The sequence below is a fragment of the Lupinus angustifolius genome, chromosome LG05 (assembly GCF_001865875.1).
Source record: "Lupinus angustifolius cultivar Tanjil chromosome LG05, LupAngTanjil_v1.0, whole genome shotgun sequence".
Lineage (NCBI taxonomy): Eukaryota > Viridiplantae > Streptophyta > Magnoliopsida > Fabales > Fabaceae > Lupinus > Lupinus angustifolius.
Genome location: NC_032013.1, coordinates 5,730,036 through 5,751,324, shown reverse-complemented (window position 1 = coordinate 5,751,324; position 21,289 = coordinate 5,730,036). Strand labels below are relative to the sequence as shown.

General features: G+C 34.6%; 1 protein-coding gene across 6 annotated transcripts; it reads left to right on the top strand.

Moving 5' to 3' along the window:
• On the top strand, positions 1,953-9,580 carry LOC109347574. 6 transcript variants are annotated; one of them, XM_019587498.1, is made up of 14 exons: positions 1,953-2,056; positions 3,414-3,513; positions 3,788-3,915; positions 4,016-4,169; positions 4,323-4,432; positions 4,775-4,858; positions 4,935-4,983; positions 5,073-5,164; positions 6,303-6,435; positions 6,532-6,611; positions 6,700-6,884; positions 7,020-7,970; positions 8,626-8,724; positions 8,801-9,580. In XM_019587498.1, exons 2-14 carry the CDS (start codon positions 3,421-3,423, stop codon positions 9,217-9,219), a joined length of 2,577 nt encoding a protein of 858 aa, XP_019443043.1. In that variant the 5' UTR covers positions 1,953-2,056; positions 3,414-3,420; the 3' UTR covers positions 9,220-9,580. The 6 variants fall into 6 exon arrangements, with proteins under 6 accessions (XP_019443043.1, XP_019443039.1, XP_019443044.1 ...); XM_019587499.1 differs by having other exon boundaries at positions 1,954-2,056; positions 7,023-7,970; XM_019587497.1 differs by having other exon boundaries at positions 1,954-2,056; positions 6,700-6,941; positions 7,023-7,970.

Here is a 21,289-nt window from a genome sequence, read left to right as displayed (position 1 = left end):
AACATGTGATTTCGAATAACAAATCTGACATATAAAATTATGCTTTAGCTGATCAAACTAAAACAAGTATTAAGAACAAGAATAAACAATAAAAATCATTGCATAAACACAAATATATTGAAATGAACCAAAATTGATGCATCAAAGTGAATACCTACATCTAATCTCACCAAGAGATGAGTTAATTACTCATTTTCATGACAACCAACAAAATGGTTAATAGAAGAAGAAGGCTATCCATGGAAGAGCATCAAGCTGGGCTCTGCAATATTGCAATGCCTTCAATCTTGAGGTCTTCCTCTCCACTAGATTGCAAAAGCCTTAAAACTAAAAGCCTAAACCTAAGAAATAGAAAATGAAGAAAGGAGAAAGTTAGAGTTCAAAAATCACATATTTTCCCTTTTAATGCTGCAAAATTCACACTTTTTTGCTCAGCGAGAGGACTCTTGCTCAACGAAAAATGGCCGGCCAAAAATCCCAAGGCTGTTGTCTCATTCTTGCTCAGTGAAAGCTACTTTAGATATTTCACTAATTCGGTCGCTTATATTAAAGACTCATATGTTGGAAACATCCAAAAATCTTCTCGGTCCAATGGAGAACGAATATGGTGTCACAATTTTTCCCGAACTACACTAGTTTGAATAATTATTTTTCCTTCCAAAATATACTTGAAAGTAAAATATTAATTATGAGATATTAATAATTGCATACGTAAAAAATTATACTCAAATTAAGCCAATTAACAATAAATGTAATCATTCGAGTCAAAAAGTGCAATCAATTAATTGAGATCCAAAAATTTATAAGCTCATAATTGGGCTAATTAATCTTTATAATGCTTATAAAACATGAATCTTTAGAATTCATTCACTTTATATCTTTAAAAAATCATACAAATCTCATAGCTAGTCTTCTCCTAGTACTCAAGAGCATGTTTATCAGAATTCCAATCATTTCCATAATCTCTCAAGTCTAGGCTAAATCTAGTGTCAGTAAGGTATCAAATGAAGTGAGTAGCATGTTGGCTTAATACAACAAATGAGGAACTTTGCAAACTTCAATTCTATTTCCAAAAGAGTAAAATGGAAATGTGAAATTCATTTTCATCATATCTCAAAATTGGCATGTAAATTTATATAATGATGGTGGAGGTAAAGAGGTAATAATAATTGAAGGAAATAGTTCACCATCTCCCCTGAGTTGGACAAGAAGCATGAGACACTAGTTCAAAATCTTAGAATTTCATTTCCTTTAGTATCATTTAGAGTGTCGGTGTTATGATGATCTTCCTCAACCAAATTTTGAATTCTATAAGTCACCTTTCGTTTTTTATGTGATGGGGAGAAATGAATACTAACAAAAAGTGTGAGCCAAGTGCTAGATAATACGATTCTTCAAGATTAGTAAATCTCACACCACTAGACAATTGCATGAGAATACAAATCACATAGTACTAGATAACAATCAAACTCAAAAAACATTTCTAAACCCCCCACACATGGCTGAAATAAAGTAAATGATTGTTTAAGGAGAGTGATACATACACAACTAGCAATGTGTACACATTTGTTCAACTTTAACAACTTCTAACTAACCCATGAGGGATTAGCTTTGGTCGTAGGAAATTGAACTACATTTATCATTTTTTTATAACCAAGCTATGCTTCACCTATATATAACTAATCCATTTAAGGTAATGTAACTATTATCACTCACACAAATCGAATTTCTACCTCGTACAATATATAGAATCTAGTGAAGCCTTAATACTTTAGGAAGACATAGTTGGTGACTAGATTAATCATTTACTAACTTAGGACACAAATGTTGTAGAGAAATTAATCAAAAGTTAAAATGGCCACTTGTACAAATCTTGTAGAGAAATTAGTCAAAAAAGTTAAAATGGCCAAACAGTCGAAAAGCGAATCTGGCTTCAACTCATGGGTTGTTTGTTACGTACACATACAATCCTCATCTCTGTCTCTTTCTCTATATAACATTGTACTTTATCCATATATCTATCTCTCTATCTTCATTCCTCTTCTTCAATCTCACCGTAAGTTTCACTCTCCTAAACCCTAATCTTCAACCATTCTCATTCCTTTCTATCCTCATTTCACTTCTCTCGTTTTCTCCTCCTTCGTTTTCTTTATCTCTTCTGTTACGCTTTTTGATTTTCAATTTAGTTGCATTTACTCTGGTTTGATTCCACTTATGTACGACGTAATTCACAATTATCGATTGTTATTGTGCTTTTGTTTAACTCAACGTTTTTCTGTAATAAAAAAATGATATAGATACAAAACATGAATTTCTGATAGGTTTTCTGTTTGTTCCTTTATTATATTGTAATTATAATTGTGTTTTTTGTTAACTGTTGGAGCTGTTAGTAGTTGAAATTTGTTGGAATAATTTGAGGAAATCAGAGAATGATTGTAGTTTAGAGAAATTAGAGAATCATCAGTTTTGGTTTTTAAGATAATGAAAAAAGAATTTTTATTGAACTTCAGTGGCAGTCATAATCGTGCATTGTGACTATGAAGCATGGTAATGTTTTTTATCGATCTGTTCTTTTTTATGTAACTATGTTTTCAGATCATTTTAAGTGGATGACAAGGTGTTTTAGTATTTCATTAGCTACCATCAGGCCTTTGCCTGCAAGGAAGCATGGATAAGTCACAGTCTCATGGATATGATACATCACGATCCCATGAATATGATACGTCACGGTCTCACGGATATGATACGTCACGGTCTCACAGATATGATACGTCACGGTCTCACGGATATGATACGTCACAAACACAAGGATATGGAAAAACAAATAGTTTTTCTGTAGAATAGGGTTAAGAATGTCCAAAAGTGTCTAATATAGATATGATACGTGTCTGACGCGGACATGGTGACTATTGTTAGGTGTCTGTGTTTCCTTGTTTGCCTGGGCCATTATGGTGTTACCCACTTAACTTGGCAATAAATAGAAATTCCCCCTATTGCCTAATATTATGTGCAGTGTTTGCATATTGGGCCTGTAGCTCATCGTGATAGAGCACGTGGCTATGAGTCATGTTGTCGGGGGGTTATATTCACTTCTCACCCACAACTGGCCAATAAGAGAATTTCCCTTTGGGTTCTGAGTCCCATTGGGTTCAGGGATGAGCATGGAGACTCTTTATTGAACAAATTCCATTCATAGTCATTCCTATTTCCCTTTTAAATCCTTCTTTTGTGCAGCAAATGGTCTCATGTTATGATCATATATTATTTTTTATAAGCTTAATTTGTGCTCGTGCTTAGAATTTCAATGACCTTTTGGATTTTGAACAAGTTGCAATTGATACATGTCAATAAGAAGAAGATTTTCCTTCAATATCTTAATACTTTATTAATTTCTTGTATAGCCGAAATTCCAGGACTAACATGGGTGACAAAGGAGAAAAATCATGTCCCATATGCACTGAAGAGATGGACCTGACTGATCAGCAGCTGAAGCCATGCAAATGTGGCTATGAGGTTAGGACTTGTTTCTTTAACTATGAAAGTCTTCCTCAGTTCGTTTGTGTGTTCCTATGTTTATTGTTGACTTTAGTCTTGTTTAAAACACCAAATATATGTGCATTAACCTTAATCCATATGCTGATGATGATAAATTGGATTTAAAACTGTGTGTACTGCTTCTGGCATTTAACCGACGAGTGATGACAATTACTGATTTCATGCTATGATAATTGATACCTATCCCAATAAATCATATTTTTTAATTCTCTCTCCATCTACCTTTTCGCAGATCTGTGTATGGTGTTGGCACCATATAATAGAAATGGCACAAAAGGATGAAACTGAGGGCCGTTGTCCAGCCTGCCGTTCACCTTATGACAAAGAACGTATTGAGGCAATGGCATTAAATTGCCAAAGGTTGTTTTGACTATGGAGGTTTTTTTTTTAAATTTATGTATTACATTTTATTATTAAGATATTGTGGATTTGTACTAATATGATTTTCCTGCTTATGTAGATTAGTTGCTGAAATGAACTCAAAGTACAAAAGGAAAATGCAAAAGTTGAAGCCCAAGTCATCAGAAGGAAGGAAACATCTTACTGATGTTAGAGTCATTCAACGCAACCTAGTGTACATAATTGGTTTGCCTCTTAACCTTGCACATGAAGATGTGAGTACTCCATTGCTGTTCTGTATCTCAATTTTGCTAAATGAATCTATGTGGAGCATGGCAGGCATACTCCACATGTTTAAAGCGTCTTTTTAATTGTTATTACCGGAACCATTTTCCCCATTGTTAACATTACTGTTTGGACTATATCAGCTACTTCAGCAAAGGGAGTACTTTGGCCGGTACGGAAAGGTTTTGAAAGTGTCAATATCTCGTACCGCAACTGGCATGATCCAACATTCTGCAAAAAACAGCTGTTGTGTGTAAGTTATTTTGATTTTTGAATGTCTCAGAAGTAATCACCCTACAACAATTTTCAAGTAGAAAGTTACGCGTGTCCCTTGGTTATTTTATTATTTCCTTTTTTAGTGTCTGTTGGTTCAATCATGTTTCTCTCCAAGATTAGGGACCAATTCTTGTAAGCTGTAAATTATTTATATATCAAATTGCATTTCTTGAATAAAGTTTCTTATATTTAATTATTTCATATCTTTAGGTCTATTGTTTTAGTTATGTCTCTTTCCAAGATTGGAGATCAGTTCTTGTAGATTGTAATAATTTATATATTAAGTTGTATTTAATGAATAAAACTTTCTTATCTTTAGGTATATAACTTACTCAAAGGAGTCCGAAGCAGTCCGGTGTATACAATCAGTGCATTGTTTTGTATTGGAAGGTAGATCCTTGAGGTAAGGATATGCTCTTTTGATTGAATTGTGAGGCTTTCATGGTCATGTGAAGATGTATGGATATTTGCATTTGCAGGGCTTGTTTTGGAACCACAAAGTATTGCCATGCATGGTTGAGAAATGTGGTAAAATAGTCACTTTAAGCTGATTAATATGAATGTTTTTTTACACAACTTTGCCTTTATGTTTCTATTAAATTATACGGCTTGTCCAGCCTTGCAGCAATAGAGATTGTTTATATCTACATGACTATGGTTCTCAGGAAGATAGCTTTACTAAAGATGAACTAATGTTAGCATTTGCAAGGTATGTTGCTTCTCAACTCATGTACCCCATCTGTCTGTTTAACTTTTGGAACTTCTATGTCTTCCTTAATAAGCATCAGCTGATCGCCTTTTTATCTATATTGTTTCTTCATTTGGGAGTGCAAATCCTAAGTTGCAAATCAATGTCTTTTTGCTTGCAAATTTGTAAAACCGACAGATTAGTTAAACATACATATCATGCTATCAGTATCTTACTCAAATGCATCATTTAATTTTCTCCCTAGTTTCCATAAATATCCCACAGTTATTGGGTTTGTCCTAATTTTATTAGTTTTTTTATACAACAACCAAGCCTTATTCGTTTTTTTGTAGTCCTCCTTCATGACCTCTTTTTATTTATTTTTGTTTGCTTTCAATCATGCTTGTTTAGAGTTTCTCTATATAATGGTTGTTCGAATCTCATGAATCATGATTTCATTCATGCGATTCAGTGGAAGTCTTATCTGCTTGATACAGATTGTGTGGAGTGTTGTTATGTTACCAGAATCACATGTTGAATTGCGGGAACTGCATGAACTGCAATTCTGCTCCGATTCTGACGACACATATCTCTAAGGGATACCAAGCCAAACATCACTGTTGGGAAACCAACAAAGGTCATGATAGCTGGTGTGGCCAGAATCTCGTCGATAGAGAGTTCTATGAAGAAGGCAGCTGGAAACAGGTTCAAGCGCGCCACTAATCGCTGCCCAGATATATAGATATAGTGAATCAGCAGTCAGGGCATAGGGACATAGGGTTTTCTTGATAGGTTTTGTAAATTAGAGAGATAAGAGTATGGAGAACCCTTGTAATTAATGTTCAGAGAAAATAAGGAAACAAAAATATAATGAAAATATTGTATATAGAAAAGGGAAATAAAAATATAAGGAAACTAGTATGCATATGAAAGGAAATGAGAAAATAATCTATTTCTTACTTTTGTAGTTTTATTATGAAAAAATATATTCTGTATTAGTTTTAGTGGTTAATTGTGTATCTTATGATTAACGATACATTTTAATTCATGATGCAGACAATAAGCTTTTTGATTTGTGATTCAATTTCCCTTTATCAACTACATTTATTGTTTATGCTTGGGAGTTGTATGGTCTTTGATTATATTTTGGATGTTACAGGAGTAGGGTCCAACAAATTATTGGCGCTACAAATAATTTAAATCGTTGTTCAGGCAGCGTTTTACCACCGCCTGCAGCTGACTCTAGACATACGTCATCGGCGACCGATTCAGTTTCCAGAAATCCTTCGGAAGTAAAGTTTTCATGCACATCATTTTGTGGCAAACTTTTTGTTAAAAGGCAGTGAGCCAACGTCTTTTATTAACCTCAAATCTTTTTGTTAAACCAGAAAATTGAGAACCAGATCAAAGGATCCTGTTCTGGTATTGGGGCAGACATTTCAACAGCAATTCCTGCAGTGACCTCTTGGTAATTAATTTACTGATTTGTGGTATTTTTGTGTTAATTTGTGTGTAGTGTGAAGGCTGACTTTTTTGGTACATTATAATTGTTCTAGGATTAGGTGTGTATCTGGCAATCTTATACAGGATACAAATTTGTCATGTTCTGGTACTCTGTTCAATAGAAAAGTTGAGGCATCTAATGACCCACAAGCTCTTGTGTCAGTAGTTGCTTCCACTGAAAGGTCTAATCTTAATAGTTCAGGGGAAGCTGAAAATGGCTCTGAGATGGAGTCTAATGGTGTGTTCTTATCTTCAGAATTTAACAAACATTATATTGATGGAAATTCTCAAACATGTGAGTCAAATGTTATCAATGAAGTTACTGTGGAGAAACTTACTGGCACTGCATTGCCTAACTCTGTAATGTCTCTAGCAGCTTTTACGGGCAATGATCAAGACATGGTTGCATCCTCTGAAAGCACAAGCTTCCTGGAGATCTCCAGACAACATTGTGATTTCGATATTGACAAAGTTGTGAGCATTGATTCAAATAAGGATGTACAGGGCTTATGTTCAGGGTTATCATCTGTTAGCATGTGCAGTCCACTTGAAGATTCATCTTTCATTCCTGATTCAGTCAGATTACATTATACTCATAACTCAATCAACTCTTCTTCAGGGACAAATTTGTGGCAAGATAATGAGTATTCATATTCCAAAGAACATTCAACCACACCAGCTTTCTGGGAAGATATTGTTGTCGATGATGTGATAAATATAAATCGTGACCAGCAAGATTTTAGCAAAGGAATTAATAATGTATCATCTGGGCTCTGTTCATCTTGTCTTCCTCAGAATGTGAACCAATCAAACCATCAAATGTGGTCACAAAAACAAGAACAAATTTGTAACCTTAATCAGTTGGTTAAACCTTCCGAGTCTTTTAGTGAACCGTCGGAGACAGGACATGGGAAACCTGTGGAGAATAAGGATATTACAGCTTCAGACATGGGAGAGAACACCATCATATCTAATATTTTGTCTTTGGAACTGGATGCATGGGAAGATTCCTTAGTTAAGTTGTTGGATGAAAGTGGTAAACCATATCTCCCCCTTAAATCACCAACTTTACGAAAAGTCCAAGACAAGAGCCAGTCAAGGTTCTCCTTTGCCAGACAGGATAATCTCATGAATGATGCATCTGATTTGGAGCAATCTTTTGGGATTGCTGGGAATGCTCCGAAAGGGAACTTTGCATCTGCTGGTTTAATGGGAAACAAGGATACTTCCGCCGGAAAATACCCACATGTTTCCCCATCAAGCAATTCTATGCTGTTAGATAAATTTGTTGGAAGTCAGCCTTTTGTGCCTTCTAAATATTCTGGTAAGTACTGATTAATAACATGCTGAAATGCTCCCACTTTTTGTTATTGTTGCTTTACTGAATTTATATACATAAATCTTGTTGATATATTTCTCATTTAGTGTTCTAATTTCTATTTCTTGATTGGTGTTCAAATTTACAGTGGCATTCTAGTTATTGTTTTACTTGGATGAACTTCGGGCTTCTTATCTCCAAATATGCTTATGGATATGTAAATATTTGTTCGTAGGATTCTGCTTAGTGCTCGTGAATGGCATTATCTATAGCCTGCTTCAACAGTTCATTTTTCATATGATTTTTTCTTCTATTTGGTTTTTATTCTTGTATATATTTGTATGTTCTTTTCCACTATGTTGTTTAGGTCATTTACGGCATGTTGTTATCTTTTTTCTTTTAAAAAACCTAATTTCCTTTTGCAAATAGAGGTGAGGTCCATAATTGGTAACAATAGAAGTCTTGTTGCCTAATTGGTTTGTCATAAAAAATTTAAGACCTTGCATATCTATTATCTTATCCAGTCACCCTCTCTCCATGACTCCATCAAATGAAAATAGTTTAGTGCTTTTAAAATGCCATTTTCATCGTATTTTTGTTCACAGTGGTACCAAGTTTTATGAAATTGATATTTACATTGTTTCCAATTGTCTTTTATCAGTGTCAACTGCTCATTCTTCAAGCCCACTAGGATTTGCAATGTCCAGCAGAGTACCTCCCAGGTTTTCATTGGGGAGGGTTGATCAGGATAACAGTTCTGGTATGTTAACTACACTTTTGTTTCTTGCTTACGTTTTGTACTCTTAGAAAATTTTCACGAATCTTTTATTTTGCAGTGAAATATTTGCAACAGCAGTATGCTCCTCCTTCTGGAAATATTGGCAGGATAAGGAATATTGAAATTAATGATCTTCCAGTATGGGAAGTTGGTAGTGGTATGCTGGCTGAAAGGCTGAGTAATGCATCTTTTGACCGGAGTGACCCGAGGCAAACTTCACTTCCACAATTTAGTCCCAGTGTAGATGATGCGAGACTTAGACTGTTAATGCAACAGTCCACGCCTCAGAATTTAGGACTTCCAGATCATGTTGGAAATATACTTCCCCCCCAAAATGATGCATACAGAACTTCTTCAAGGTTTCTTGATCAATTTCAGTCGAACAGTCCATCTATTATTTACGAAAAATTACATTCTCAACGGTTCAGTAGTACTGTTCTCCCCTCTAATAACCAGTGGGGTGGTTGGAATGACTAAGCTTCAGTGGCCGGCCTATGTCAGAAGAATTGAATAATGAGAGGAGGGGGATATAACAATTTCATGTCTAGTTAAAGAGCATATATAAACTATAAGTACCTGCATTCACTGATCTAATAGAACATTGTGGTGATTTTGTTTCAACTTTAATTTCTCTTCATTGCGCTAATAGGCCATCAAATATCAAGTCTATGGCAATCACATCTGTCTCCAAAATGCCCAGTTCTTGATTTGGCTGAAATTGTGTTTTAGTGAGGCCATATGACAGTACCTTGAGATCACTTTCAAAATCAGTTTGAAATTCAAGTATCCTGAATCACATTCACAACTTTCGTATCAAATAGTCAATGCTAAATGTCAATCACTCTTGTTTGCTTAATTTCACATGCTAGCATTGGAATCATGGTTTCTCCACATTATTGTTGGCAGATGCATTGTCTGATGTAATTGATGAGCTTAACTTGGTGATTTGACAATATACGTTTGCACTTGAAACCGAGAGGTCCAGACCCAGCTGGAGGTTGCGGTGGCTGAGAAATATGAGTACCCCGAGCTTTCCAGAGAGGTTGCTCTGACTGCCTGGGAAAGTGCCTTGGAACATTTCCAACTGGCCTACCCCGACAAGGATCTCTTCTGGATGTCCATCAACTTTTATGTGGGGAGTGGATATCTTCTTATGAAGGAAGATGAGAGTGTTTCCAGTTCCATACTCGAGGCATAGCTTGTAGGTTAGCTCGGGGGTAGTGATTAAGGTTGGGCATGGGCTTCGGCCTTGTAATAGTTTAGATTTTGCAACTCTTTTAGACTATCTATAATGCTCCTTTTTTTTCCATTCTTTTGTTGATTTATCATGCTATTCCGAGTACCAAGTGTCCTGACAACAAACTTATTAATAAGACTAAATTATACTGACCGTTCCTTGAGTTTTAGTAACATTCCTAATTTTTATACATATATTATATTTACTATCAATGTATAAGAAATAAATGTTATTTTTTAAACAAAAAAGGTGGTAAGTGTAATTAAGTTAAACAAAATATGATATATTATAAAAATAAGTACAAATAGTATACGAGTCAATATATTTTCATTATTTTTTTGTTCATTACAATATAGTCTTAGAATGATTTGAACAATATATCATTAGAATTATTGATGCATTTTATAATGAACAAGAAATAATGAAAATATATTGACTCGTATACTATTTGGACTCATATTCATATTATATTATATATATTTTAATTTAATTACATTTATCATCATTTCTTACTTAAAATAGTTAATATAACATGTATAAATATTAGGGACTTTTTGTAGTGATAAACAATGGAGGGATGATTAATGTACTTTCACTAAAACTCAGATGATAACAGTGTAATTTACTCTATTGATAACCATGGTTAACTCTGAGTGACTAACAATCATTATGATCTTTGAAAGATCAAATAATTTAATGTTAGCCACTTGAACTGATGTTAATTTGAAATCATTGCAAGACTTGACCCTTAATGAACCTTATATTGCATGGGCTTTTTTACACGTCTCTTGTTAAGGATTTTTTCAGTATCCCTTGGGCGCCATTTTCATATGGAGGGTCGTGCATTCAATGCAAGTCGGATGGAACTTTTTGATTAGAACTTTTCCCATCTTTCGCTCAACTTATTGGACGCAAGTTGTGCAAGTAAGAGTGCATTTTTGTAATGCTATGCAAGTTGGATTGGAAGGTTGTACTAGTCTGACTGCTGACCGACCTTTGAAGCAGCCCTTATTTGCATGAATGGATGGTTGTTTAAGCTATTTAAGACCGCTCATAATTCGTCTAGGCCAAATTAACCCGACATAATTCGGAATGACCTAGATCAATAAACCAGACAATTTCCATAAATAAAAAAGCAATCACATAACAAGAAGAATCTAGTGAAAGGGAATGGTGCGATCAAGAATGAGGATCTATGAACAATGGTGGAAGAAGTAGAGGCACATGTTGGTGGTCGGCGAGATCGATTGTGCAGGGATTTGGTTATGCGTAAATAGAATAGGATTTGGCACCTGGTGTATATAGAAGAAGAATACATGTTTATTAATGAAAGAAAAAGCACAACAACTAAACAAAAGAAGAAGCACAACCACAGACCAAACAAGGAAGAAGAAAATCATTATTGTGGCTGATTACTATTAGGTTTAGGTTTTTTAACAAACATAACATGCACTTAGGCTTGGTATTACTTGAGTAGGGTAATTGGGCCTTTTTCGTATGAGTATTTTTATTATATAATTATATACAAACTCGTTGTTATTGCTGAGTTGTCCACGTCGCCATTTGGGTTGCCATTGTTGATTCATTCTCGTTCCTGTGGAAGCTGTTGATGTGTTCAATGCTTAAGATTATGAATAGTGTTCAACATCTGCAAAAAACTGGTTGATTTACTCTAGCATGTTCAACCTTCTATGAGGATTACACTTATAATGAACCTCAATGTTAATTGGGCCTCTTGGCCAATATTTTTAATAAAGCTTGTGGATTGTTCGTTTGAATTATCTATGGGCAAAAATGGCACGCTGGATATACATTTTAGGATAGATGAGCATATTTTTTATGTCATGCCCGCCCAATACATATGGGTGGACCCTATGGGCTTGGCCAAAATTGCCAATGGTACCTACATCACGCCGACCTCTTTCTTGGTTTACCATTATATTTGTTCTTAAGTTCTAGCACTATGATTTCTTGGTTTACCCTTATCTTTTTCCAAGCTTCAACAACACATTGACTTGTGTTCTTCGTTTATTCTTATTTTTGTTCCCAAGTCCTGGAAACATCCTTATATTTTGGTTTATCATGTAGTCTTAGTTTATCCTTATATCATTGTTTCCAAGTTCTGGCAGTATTTCGACGTGTCTTCTTGGCTCATGGTTGAAGTTTAATTCAGAGTAAGATGTTGTTGTATGTATCGAGATGATGAAGCATTGTTAGGTAAGTTCTCTTTACCTTGACAAAATTAGCAATTATTTCTTTAGTACTTATTTAACACGATAACACTCAAACCTTGATTTGCTTGCTATCCAGAAAACAACAAGTAAAGAACAACTGTGAACATCTAATTTTGTCCAACCCAAAAAAATTAATCCAAAAATAAATTTTCAAAAGGTTTTGTTTTTAAATAAATAAGTAAAAAAAAAACAGTTGTAGTAGATAATAACTATTTTCATAGTGTATTAAATTTATAGAAGAGTGAATTACTAGTATGCATCTCGTTAAAACTAATATATAATAAGTCTGATAAGATAATTTTGCTTCGAATTGTGGATAAGGAAGATACCAATCTGTTGCAATAATTAAGATATAAAAATAACTAAAACTAAAATAAAACAGAATATTCGTATTTATATTTTTGAATAAATAAAAAATGTAAAGATAATTATAATAGATAAAGTGGGTTGTTCTTAACCATCTTTATGAAAGCAAGTCTACGAGTATGATATATTCCTTATCACTAAGACACTTAAGTTTAACTATAAATAGATCTCTCAGTCCTAAGTTTACACAAATATAGTAACACAAGAAAAAAATAGAAGAAATATAAGAGAATTCGAAACAGATAACTCAAAATTTGTGTCACTACTCTTTCCGTTTTTTCATCAGATGCAAACATACCTTTTTATCTTTTTTGTTTACTTATTTGATTTATTTATTTTAATTAAATAATTTCGTTATTTAATTATAATAAATATTTTATTTTATCATTACATAAATAATAATTTTATTAATTTTATTTTTAAAATAATAATAATAATAAACAATATCTAGTTAAATAATAAACAATTTATTAATTTTTATTTTTTAATAATAATTAATTTATTAGATTTTGTTTGAATATAAATAATAAGTATTTTGTTTTGATAATTAAATAAATAACCATCATTATATAATTAAAGATAAATAAAAAAAGTTTTGATCAGTAAATTATTTTGGGAATCTAATAGTAAAGTTATGGTTCATGTTGTATCTTACTTTATGCTTCGAGCCGAGAAATAATTGCAAGCATTAATATTGCTTCTACTATTTATCGAATGTGAAGTCGGTTCAAAACCAATGTGATCTCAGGTGTTATTAATTTTTCTTCGATCAATTAAAACAATTTCTATAATTTAAATAATCCATTAATCAATTTTTAATCTAGAACTATGTAGTCTTAATTTTCCTATTGCACCTAAGGATATGTAGGAGGAAGATAAACTCTTGTTACACATAAAAATAAAAATAAAAATATATATTATTTTATAATCAAACAAACTAAAGGTAATAAAGATCCATATATATAGTTAGCAAGGGTATCGTTAATATGGGCGGACGAGTACTAATATTTTTTATATGTTTATTCGACACTTGAGCTTAGAATAATAGTTCAATAGAATATTTTCCTATTTGGGTGGCATAAAAGATAGTTTTCTACTTTTTGACCACAAAAAGCATAGTGGCGACTCCAAAAAATTTGGGAGAGCTTGAAATATGTTCTACCTCTTCATAAGTCGTGAAACCAGTGATCTATCGAATATCAAGGTGTGACATCTATTACTACTTGTACTTTACATCGTAAGAGGAGTGCATACACTATTCTTATTTAGCTTGACGTTTTTGCATTACATGATTTATGTGAATTAGGTTATGCTCAAAGCCTAAGAGGTTGGCATTTAGAATACTATTGGAAGAATCTTCTCAATTTGGATGTGTTTCATGATAGTGGATCTCTTTGTCATCCAAGTCTTCTAAGGTGCAGGCTCTCAGTCCTATTTTAGAAGTGACCTTAAATGGCCCTTCTAAGTTCGGGATAAGCTTCCCTTTTGTCTTTGATATGCCTTCTCTTCTGAGGATGAGATCTCCTGTGTCGAACTTGTGGGGACGATGAATGGAGCTTCCCTTTTGTCTTTATTGGTACCTTTCAAATCCAAGCTTTTTCCCTTTTTGCCTCAATCTAGTCATGTTTGTAATGAATCCACTTCAGGTTTGTTCTTTTAGCGAAGTGGATCGTCCTCCAAGTACTTTCCTAGATTTTAAATGCAATCATTTCTTCTTAATTCTATGTGAGATTAAAAGGGGATTCTTCGATCGTTGAATGTGGGATGATCTGATAAGCCCATAAGACATGATATAACTGATATGGCGAAGTTCCCTTTGCTTTGTCAAGCCTTCTTTTGATGCCTCTTAGAATCACCTAGTTAATGACTTCTTCTTGACTCTTTATTTGAGGTGTTCTTCTGAGGTGAAGTATTATTTATATGGAGGCCTGCGCGCAAGTCATAGTACTTTATATTTGAGAATAATGTTCCATTTTTAGTAACAATGGTGGTCGAGATCCCAAAGAATCATCCCACCATTGTTCCATTTTCATGGGGTCAATGCTTGCGCTTATATCCACTTGTGAAGTAGCTAACTACGATGATTAAGAATTTAAGTTGATTGGCTACTTGAGGGGGTGGATCCTAAGATGTCTATACTATATCTACATATTTACCATAAGGCCATTGTGGTTGTTAGATCTTATGGTGAGGCTTTATGGAGGACATCAAATCTTTGGCATCAGTCTCATCTTCTAGTGAGTTCGGAAGTATCACTTTCTATGGTTGGTCAACAATATTTATCCAGTAGGGTCATCCTAGATAATGAGGAAGCTCTGAGGTAGTAGCCCCATCTCCCCTCATGTATTTCCTTCATCACATGGGCAACCCTTTATGTATCAATGCACTTGAGGAGTAGTGTAGAGAATCCCCTCTCATACAACGACGCTTTGTGCATGGTATACCTTGAGTTTAGCCTTGCGAACCTATGTATCTCCTTTTTGTCCCAAGGTAGGGTTATTGCATGCAAATATTGAAAAATTGGTTTCATCTGATCTCCGTTATAGCCATGATGCTTGGACTCAGGAGGGTTCCCTAGAATACACATCTATTGTTACGCAGGATTTTAGTGGTTCCTAATTTGGACGATAAGTTTTTTAGGTATTTTACTGTCTTGGTACTTGTTGGATGATCCCCTCCTCGAACTTTACCATGATTTCTTTTACCTTAGCACATATCTTGTGAGCAATGGGTCCTTTGTTTTATAAGTATGGGTGATCTACAAAACCGTGAGTTGCCACCTTATCTATCTCAACCTCTTTTCCTAGGTGAAATTTGGCTATACATGCTTCTTATTCTATTTTGGTTGTTGGAAATGGGGAAGGTGAAATTTGTACTATCTGCGTAGATCGTCCATCCATATGTTGGGCCATTTGGTACCCTTCAGATTCGAGGAACCATCTATGTGGATTGTCCATCCATATGTTGGGCCATTTTGTGATGTCGTAAGCTCAACAATGAAGTCGACCAATACCTAGATCATCGGGCGTGGCTCATACTTTATGTTGAACTATGACAATTCAATGGACCATGCGATCATTCTTTGGACCAGCTCAACTTTGTGGAAGATCTGTTTGATTGGTTGGTTTGTCCTTACATTCATGAGGTGTAATGAGAAGTATTGTTGGAGAAACCTGATTGTTAGGAGTAGGGCATAAATGACATTCTCCATATTCCGGTAAGTTTATCCATACATGGCCTTGCTAGCAAAGTAGATTGAGATATGTCCCTCATTCGTTTTCCTAATTAGAGCATTGGTGACGACTTCATCGACCATCATGAGGTATACATCGGGAAATAGTTTAGTCAAAATCGAGGGAGAGCCCAATTGCTTCATGAAGGGGTTGAATGTTTGCTCGCATTCATCAGTCTAGTCAAATTTCTTGCTTTTCTTCAGTTGTTGGAATACAAGAAACATTGTCGGGCGACTGTATACAAAAAGCGCGACATGGATACCAACCATCCATTGAGTTTTTGGTATGCTTTCACAGTTTTCGGGCTTCTTTTGTCGAGGATGGCCCGACACTACATGTGTTTGCTTCGATTTCCTAGCTTGTTAACAAGAAGTCAATGAATTTTTCTGCCTTGACGTCGAAAGTGCATTTCTCTGGATTCAATCACATGTCAAACTTCCTCAATTGGTTAGAAACCTCTTGAGGAGTGTGATGTTAGTTTCTTGATGGATACTTTTAGTGATCATATTATTCATGTAGACCATAATGATTTGTCATTCTCTAATTGGTTGCTCCATAATGTTTTAGCCCAAATGTCATAATGGTGTAGTAGTGTGTTGCATTGTCGATCATGAAAGTTGTATTTTCTTGGATCTAGAGATTCATTAGGATCTGGTTGTACCCGAAGTAGGTATCCATAAATGAAATCTATATTCACTAGCCAAGTGGTGTATCTTATTTTCCTAATGAAGTCAACCTCCGAGTTATTTGATTTTTCCTTGATGATCTTCATTCTTCTTGCACTAATCTTGCACTTTTCTATGGTTCCAGCTTTGCACCCTAGGATGTGGTTAAGCGATGAGGTTTGTCCATGATACTGACTAGTAGATGTACGATGTTGATCGAGTTAATTCCACTAACGTTCATGTTCAACGTGTTGAATCAGTCATGTAATATCTAATTGATTCACTCTAGCCATGTTCAATTCCGGAAAAGGTGTAGGAAGAGTCGAGTTAGTACTTGCTAGAGGTGAACCTAGTGTTGAAATTATCCACGAGGTTGACCCACTTAACAATGGAGTTTGTCTCCAAGTGTGTTGGTCATAAATTTTAGTGTAAGAGGAAAGGCTTGACACATGATAGGGTCACAAGCTTCATGGAACAAGATGGATGCCTGAATATCTGAGTGACATGATTTCAGAGGTGAACAAGTATTTTTTCCCGCATATGATTAGTAGTGTTTATTTTTGGTGCTTAATATCTCTAATCTTGAAGTTTGCCATTCTGTTTTTGGGACAAGATTCACAGGAAAATTCAATATCATAAGTCTCGTGGATTTGTAATGTCGACCTGTAAATGTTGTATGTTCGCTTATAGTGGTTCTTGTGTTTGTTTTTTAATTGTGCTTGTTGAATGAGTTTATCCCGAAGTTATATCATTGGCAAAAGTTTTTTGGTGGTGGATGGAAGTCGACCAACGGTGGTGTTGTGTGTTATGATGGCTTAGTTTGAAGGTTGAATATGATATTGAGGATTGAATGATGGAGCTTTACAGTAAGGAGAGATGTTAGTATTTGCCTTGTCAATATGGTTGTGAGGATGAAGTTAATTTCTAGTGGTCACCATGGTGTAGGTACATATACTCTTTCTTATGGGCAACTTCTTCTATTTACAGGGAGGTGGACTAGTCTACACTCTAAGAAAAGTTATTTTCATCATGACATGTGGCATGACTTTATCCTTCCTTAGACTGCTCAGGCATCGCGACCTAACCTTTGGTGTGTAAGAAGGTTTTCCTTCATTAGAGGCGCTAACTTAGCCAAGTCTTGTCAATGTTGCCCTTTTTCCTAACTAGGTTGGTCTTCTAGATATGACCGAAAGTTATATGGACTAGATCTTTCTTGCCTTGTCGCAGGCCTTGATCCTAATAGTCTACCGGTAATGATCGGTCCTGTCACTCACATGAAATAATAAATCAATCCAAGCGTAAGGCATATAACTACAACTTCGAGAAAATATTAAAGATTGTGTAGCCAGAAATATAGGAAATATTTATAAAAAAACTGTCAGCAATTTATGCCCATAGTGCATATATTTCTTATAATCATATATGTTATTTAAGTAATAAAAAGAAGAAAAACTATAATAAAAATTACATAACATAATTCAAGCAACTCCATATACAACTTTAAATTGTCAATTTTAAACACAAATCATTATACCGAAATAGGCATAAAAACAAAGACACTACTTAACATTAAAATAACAACAACTCGACCTTAATACTACTAGGATGGATCATTTATAATGATCGGAAGACTCCATAATTGCCTATTATAAATCATGCTTATTGACAAAATTTTTATCTCTAAGTCTTTCATAATCATTTCACCTAAATTGTTTTCTTAGGTTCCCTCTTCCTCTAGAAATTGGACTAACCTTCATTTGATCTACTCTCCTTACGAGGGTTCTACCCGTCTTCTTCACACATGTCCAAACCACCTAAGGAGTGACTCTATTTCTTTTCTATAGTAGGACCTACTACAACTTCCCCTAATATATTCATTTCTAATTTTATCTTATCTAGTGTGTTCACTCATCCCATACATTATTCTAACCTTTACTATATGGAGTTTATTTCCATGTTCACATTTTAACGCCCAACATTTAGTCTAATATAACATTACATGTATTATAGTCATTCGATAAAACTTCTCATTAAACTTTAGTGGTATCTTTTTATCAAAATATGACTCATAAAGGACTCTCTCATTTCATTCGATCCGCTTGAATAGTATGGCTTACGTATCCATCAATTTCTCCATTGACTTGTATGATTGACCCAAAATACCTAAACCTTGTAAATTGAGGGATATGATCCTCAATCTTACTTCTACAATAGAGTTTGTCTAGCTCTTGTTTAACTTATACTACATATACTTCATATTACATCAACTTATACGAAAGTCAAATGTTTCTAAAGCTTATCTCCATATTTCTAGTTTCCCATTTAAATCCTCACACGTGTCTCTCACTAAGACAATATCATCCGCAAAAAGCATGCATTGTAGTAGTGGTGCTTCAAAATGCTCAGTAAGCATATTCAAGACTAATGAATACCAATATGGGCTCATTACCGATCATTGGTGTAGTCCTATGACAATAGGAAAGTCTTTTGAGTCTCCAATCATGTGTTATCATGCTAGTCCTATGGCAATAGGCAATTCAATTACCTTACTTCTAATAAGCCTATCTATGCATCTTATTTTACATACTCTCCAAATAAATGAAGAACATATCCAAATCCATTTAGTTCCTTTGATATCTCTCCATTAATTATCGTGTCAAGTATATAGAATCCATGGTTGACTTCCATGACATAAAAACAAATTCATTTAGTGACATTTGTCTCTTCTTTCAACCTCCACTCAATTGTCATCTACTATAGTTTCATAGTATGACTTGTGAGCTTAATCTCAGTACTTCAATATTTTGATGAAAAATTTATTTAGCAATAATTGTTTAATCAACATTGCATGACACCAAAATTATAGATTAATGACATAACATTAGTGCTTAATAACATAACGTTACATTTATGGATTAACATAATATAATAGTTATAAATTAATAATATAACACCACAATTATGATTAACATGATATTATAGTTATTGATTAAAATGTAACTTCACAATTATAATAAGCATGATATTGTAATTATGTTCCTATATATTAGGAATTACAGGTTTAGGTGCCTTATTACCCAGACCTGTCTTGTTCAACAATATATTTTAAAATCTCTAGCTCCAATAATTATCCAAGGGTTTAAAATCACAAGCCTTTTACGAGTACCTATTGTCATCCCCAATCATTATGTCTCTCAATCAATTTTTTTGACATCCTGTGTTTATTCAATTGATATATTAATCATCCTATTTTGGGGGTTTATTGTGAACCCTTAAATGACAAGGGTCAATATCATCATCAATCCAATAAAATCTTTAGTTATGAATCTAACATTCATATTCAACCAAGTACAAACAACTATGCTTCAGAACGTAAAAAGAATGCAGTTCACATTCAATCATTTGGTGTCAATATGTTCAATAAGTTTTCCAAGCTGGACAAAATGATAGAAATTGCATTCATACATTGTTGGAACATGGTTTGTTGAAAACCATGAGTGAGAACTTTTGGGTGTGAAATATAAAAAACACTTAAGTCCCACATAGAAGAGTTTAAAAAAAACAACTCTCAAAGTCCGACATGGAAGAGTTTTGAAAACATAAAAAATTAAGCTCCCAAGTCCCACATTGGAGAAATGAGGAACATGAGAAAAATCTCATGTTATAAATAGATGTTTTCTCCCTTCATTTTAACTTGCACCAAGTTGAAGGCGTTTCCTCTCAACTTTTCTTTCTCCCCCCTAATATTCCGCCGACACATTTCCGGCAAACTTCTCCCCTTTTCTTTCCGTGACACTTAAGAATTGGCACAGACAGCCAAAGTGGAATTTCGAGAACTGACACTGGTAGTTAGTATTGTGGGTAAAGAATTGGCACAGGTAGCCATATTCTGGGATTTCGAGAACTGACACTGATAGTCAGTATTGTGGGTAAAGAATTGGCACAGGTAGCCATATTCTGGGATTTCGAGAACTGACACTGATAGTCAGTATTGTGGGTAAAGAATTGGCACAGGTAGCCATATTCTGGGATTTCGAGAACTGACACTGATAGTCAGTATTGTGGGTAAAGAATTGGCACAGGTAGCCATATTCTGGGATTTCGAGAACTGACACTGGTAGTCAGTATTGTGGGAAGAGAATTGGCACGAGTAGCCATATTGTGGGTAATTTCGAGAATTGGCACTGGTGTCCATATTGTGGTGGGTGTATTCGAGATCGGTTCTTACAGTGCAGTAAGAATTCGATAACAGAGGTAACAACAATTTTAAGACGTTTCGACTGCAATGGCATTCGTAGATAATATTACTGGACCGAACAGCTATGACCTGAACAAGCCATTTCGGTTTGACGGAACAAATTTCAAACGTTGGCAACATAAGATGGAATTTTTCCTCACTATGAGAAAGGTTGTCCACGTTCTGAAAACCGACATCCCAGTGGTGTCGGATGAGGTTGAAAAAGAAGAAAGGGATAATCTGGCTATTAAAATAGCTCTCTGGAATGAAAGTGATTATTTATGTAAGAATTTCATTCTGAATGAGTTGTCTGATGAACTGTATGATTACTACAACCCATACAAGTCTGCCAAATTAATTTGGTATGCACTTGGAAAAAAAATGATACTGAGGAAGCTGAGACTAAGAAATATGCTGTTAGCCGCTACCTCAAGTATCAAATGACTCATGATAAATCAGTAGAGTCTCAGTCCCACGAGATTCAGAAAATTGCTCATGAGATCATTTCTGATGGTATGCCCTTAAATGAGCAATTTCAAGTTGCTGTCATAATTGACAAGCTGCCTCCTAGCTGG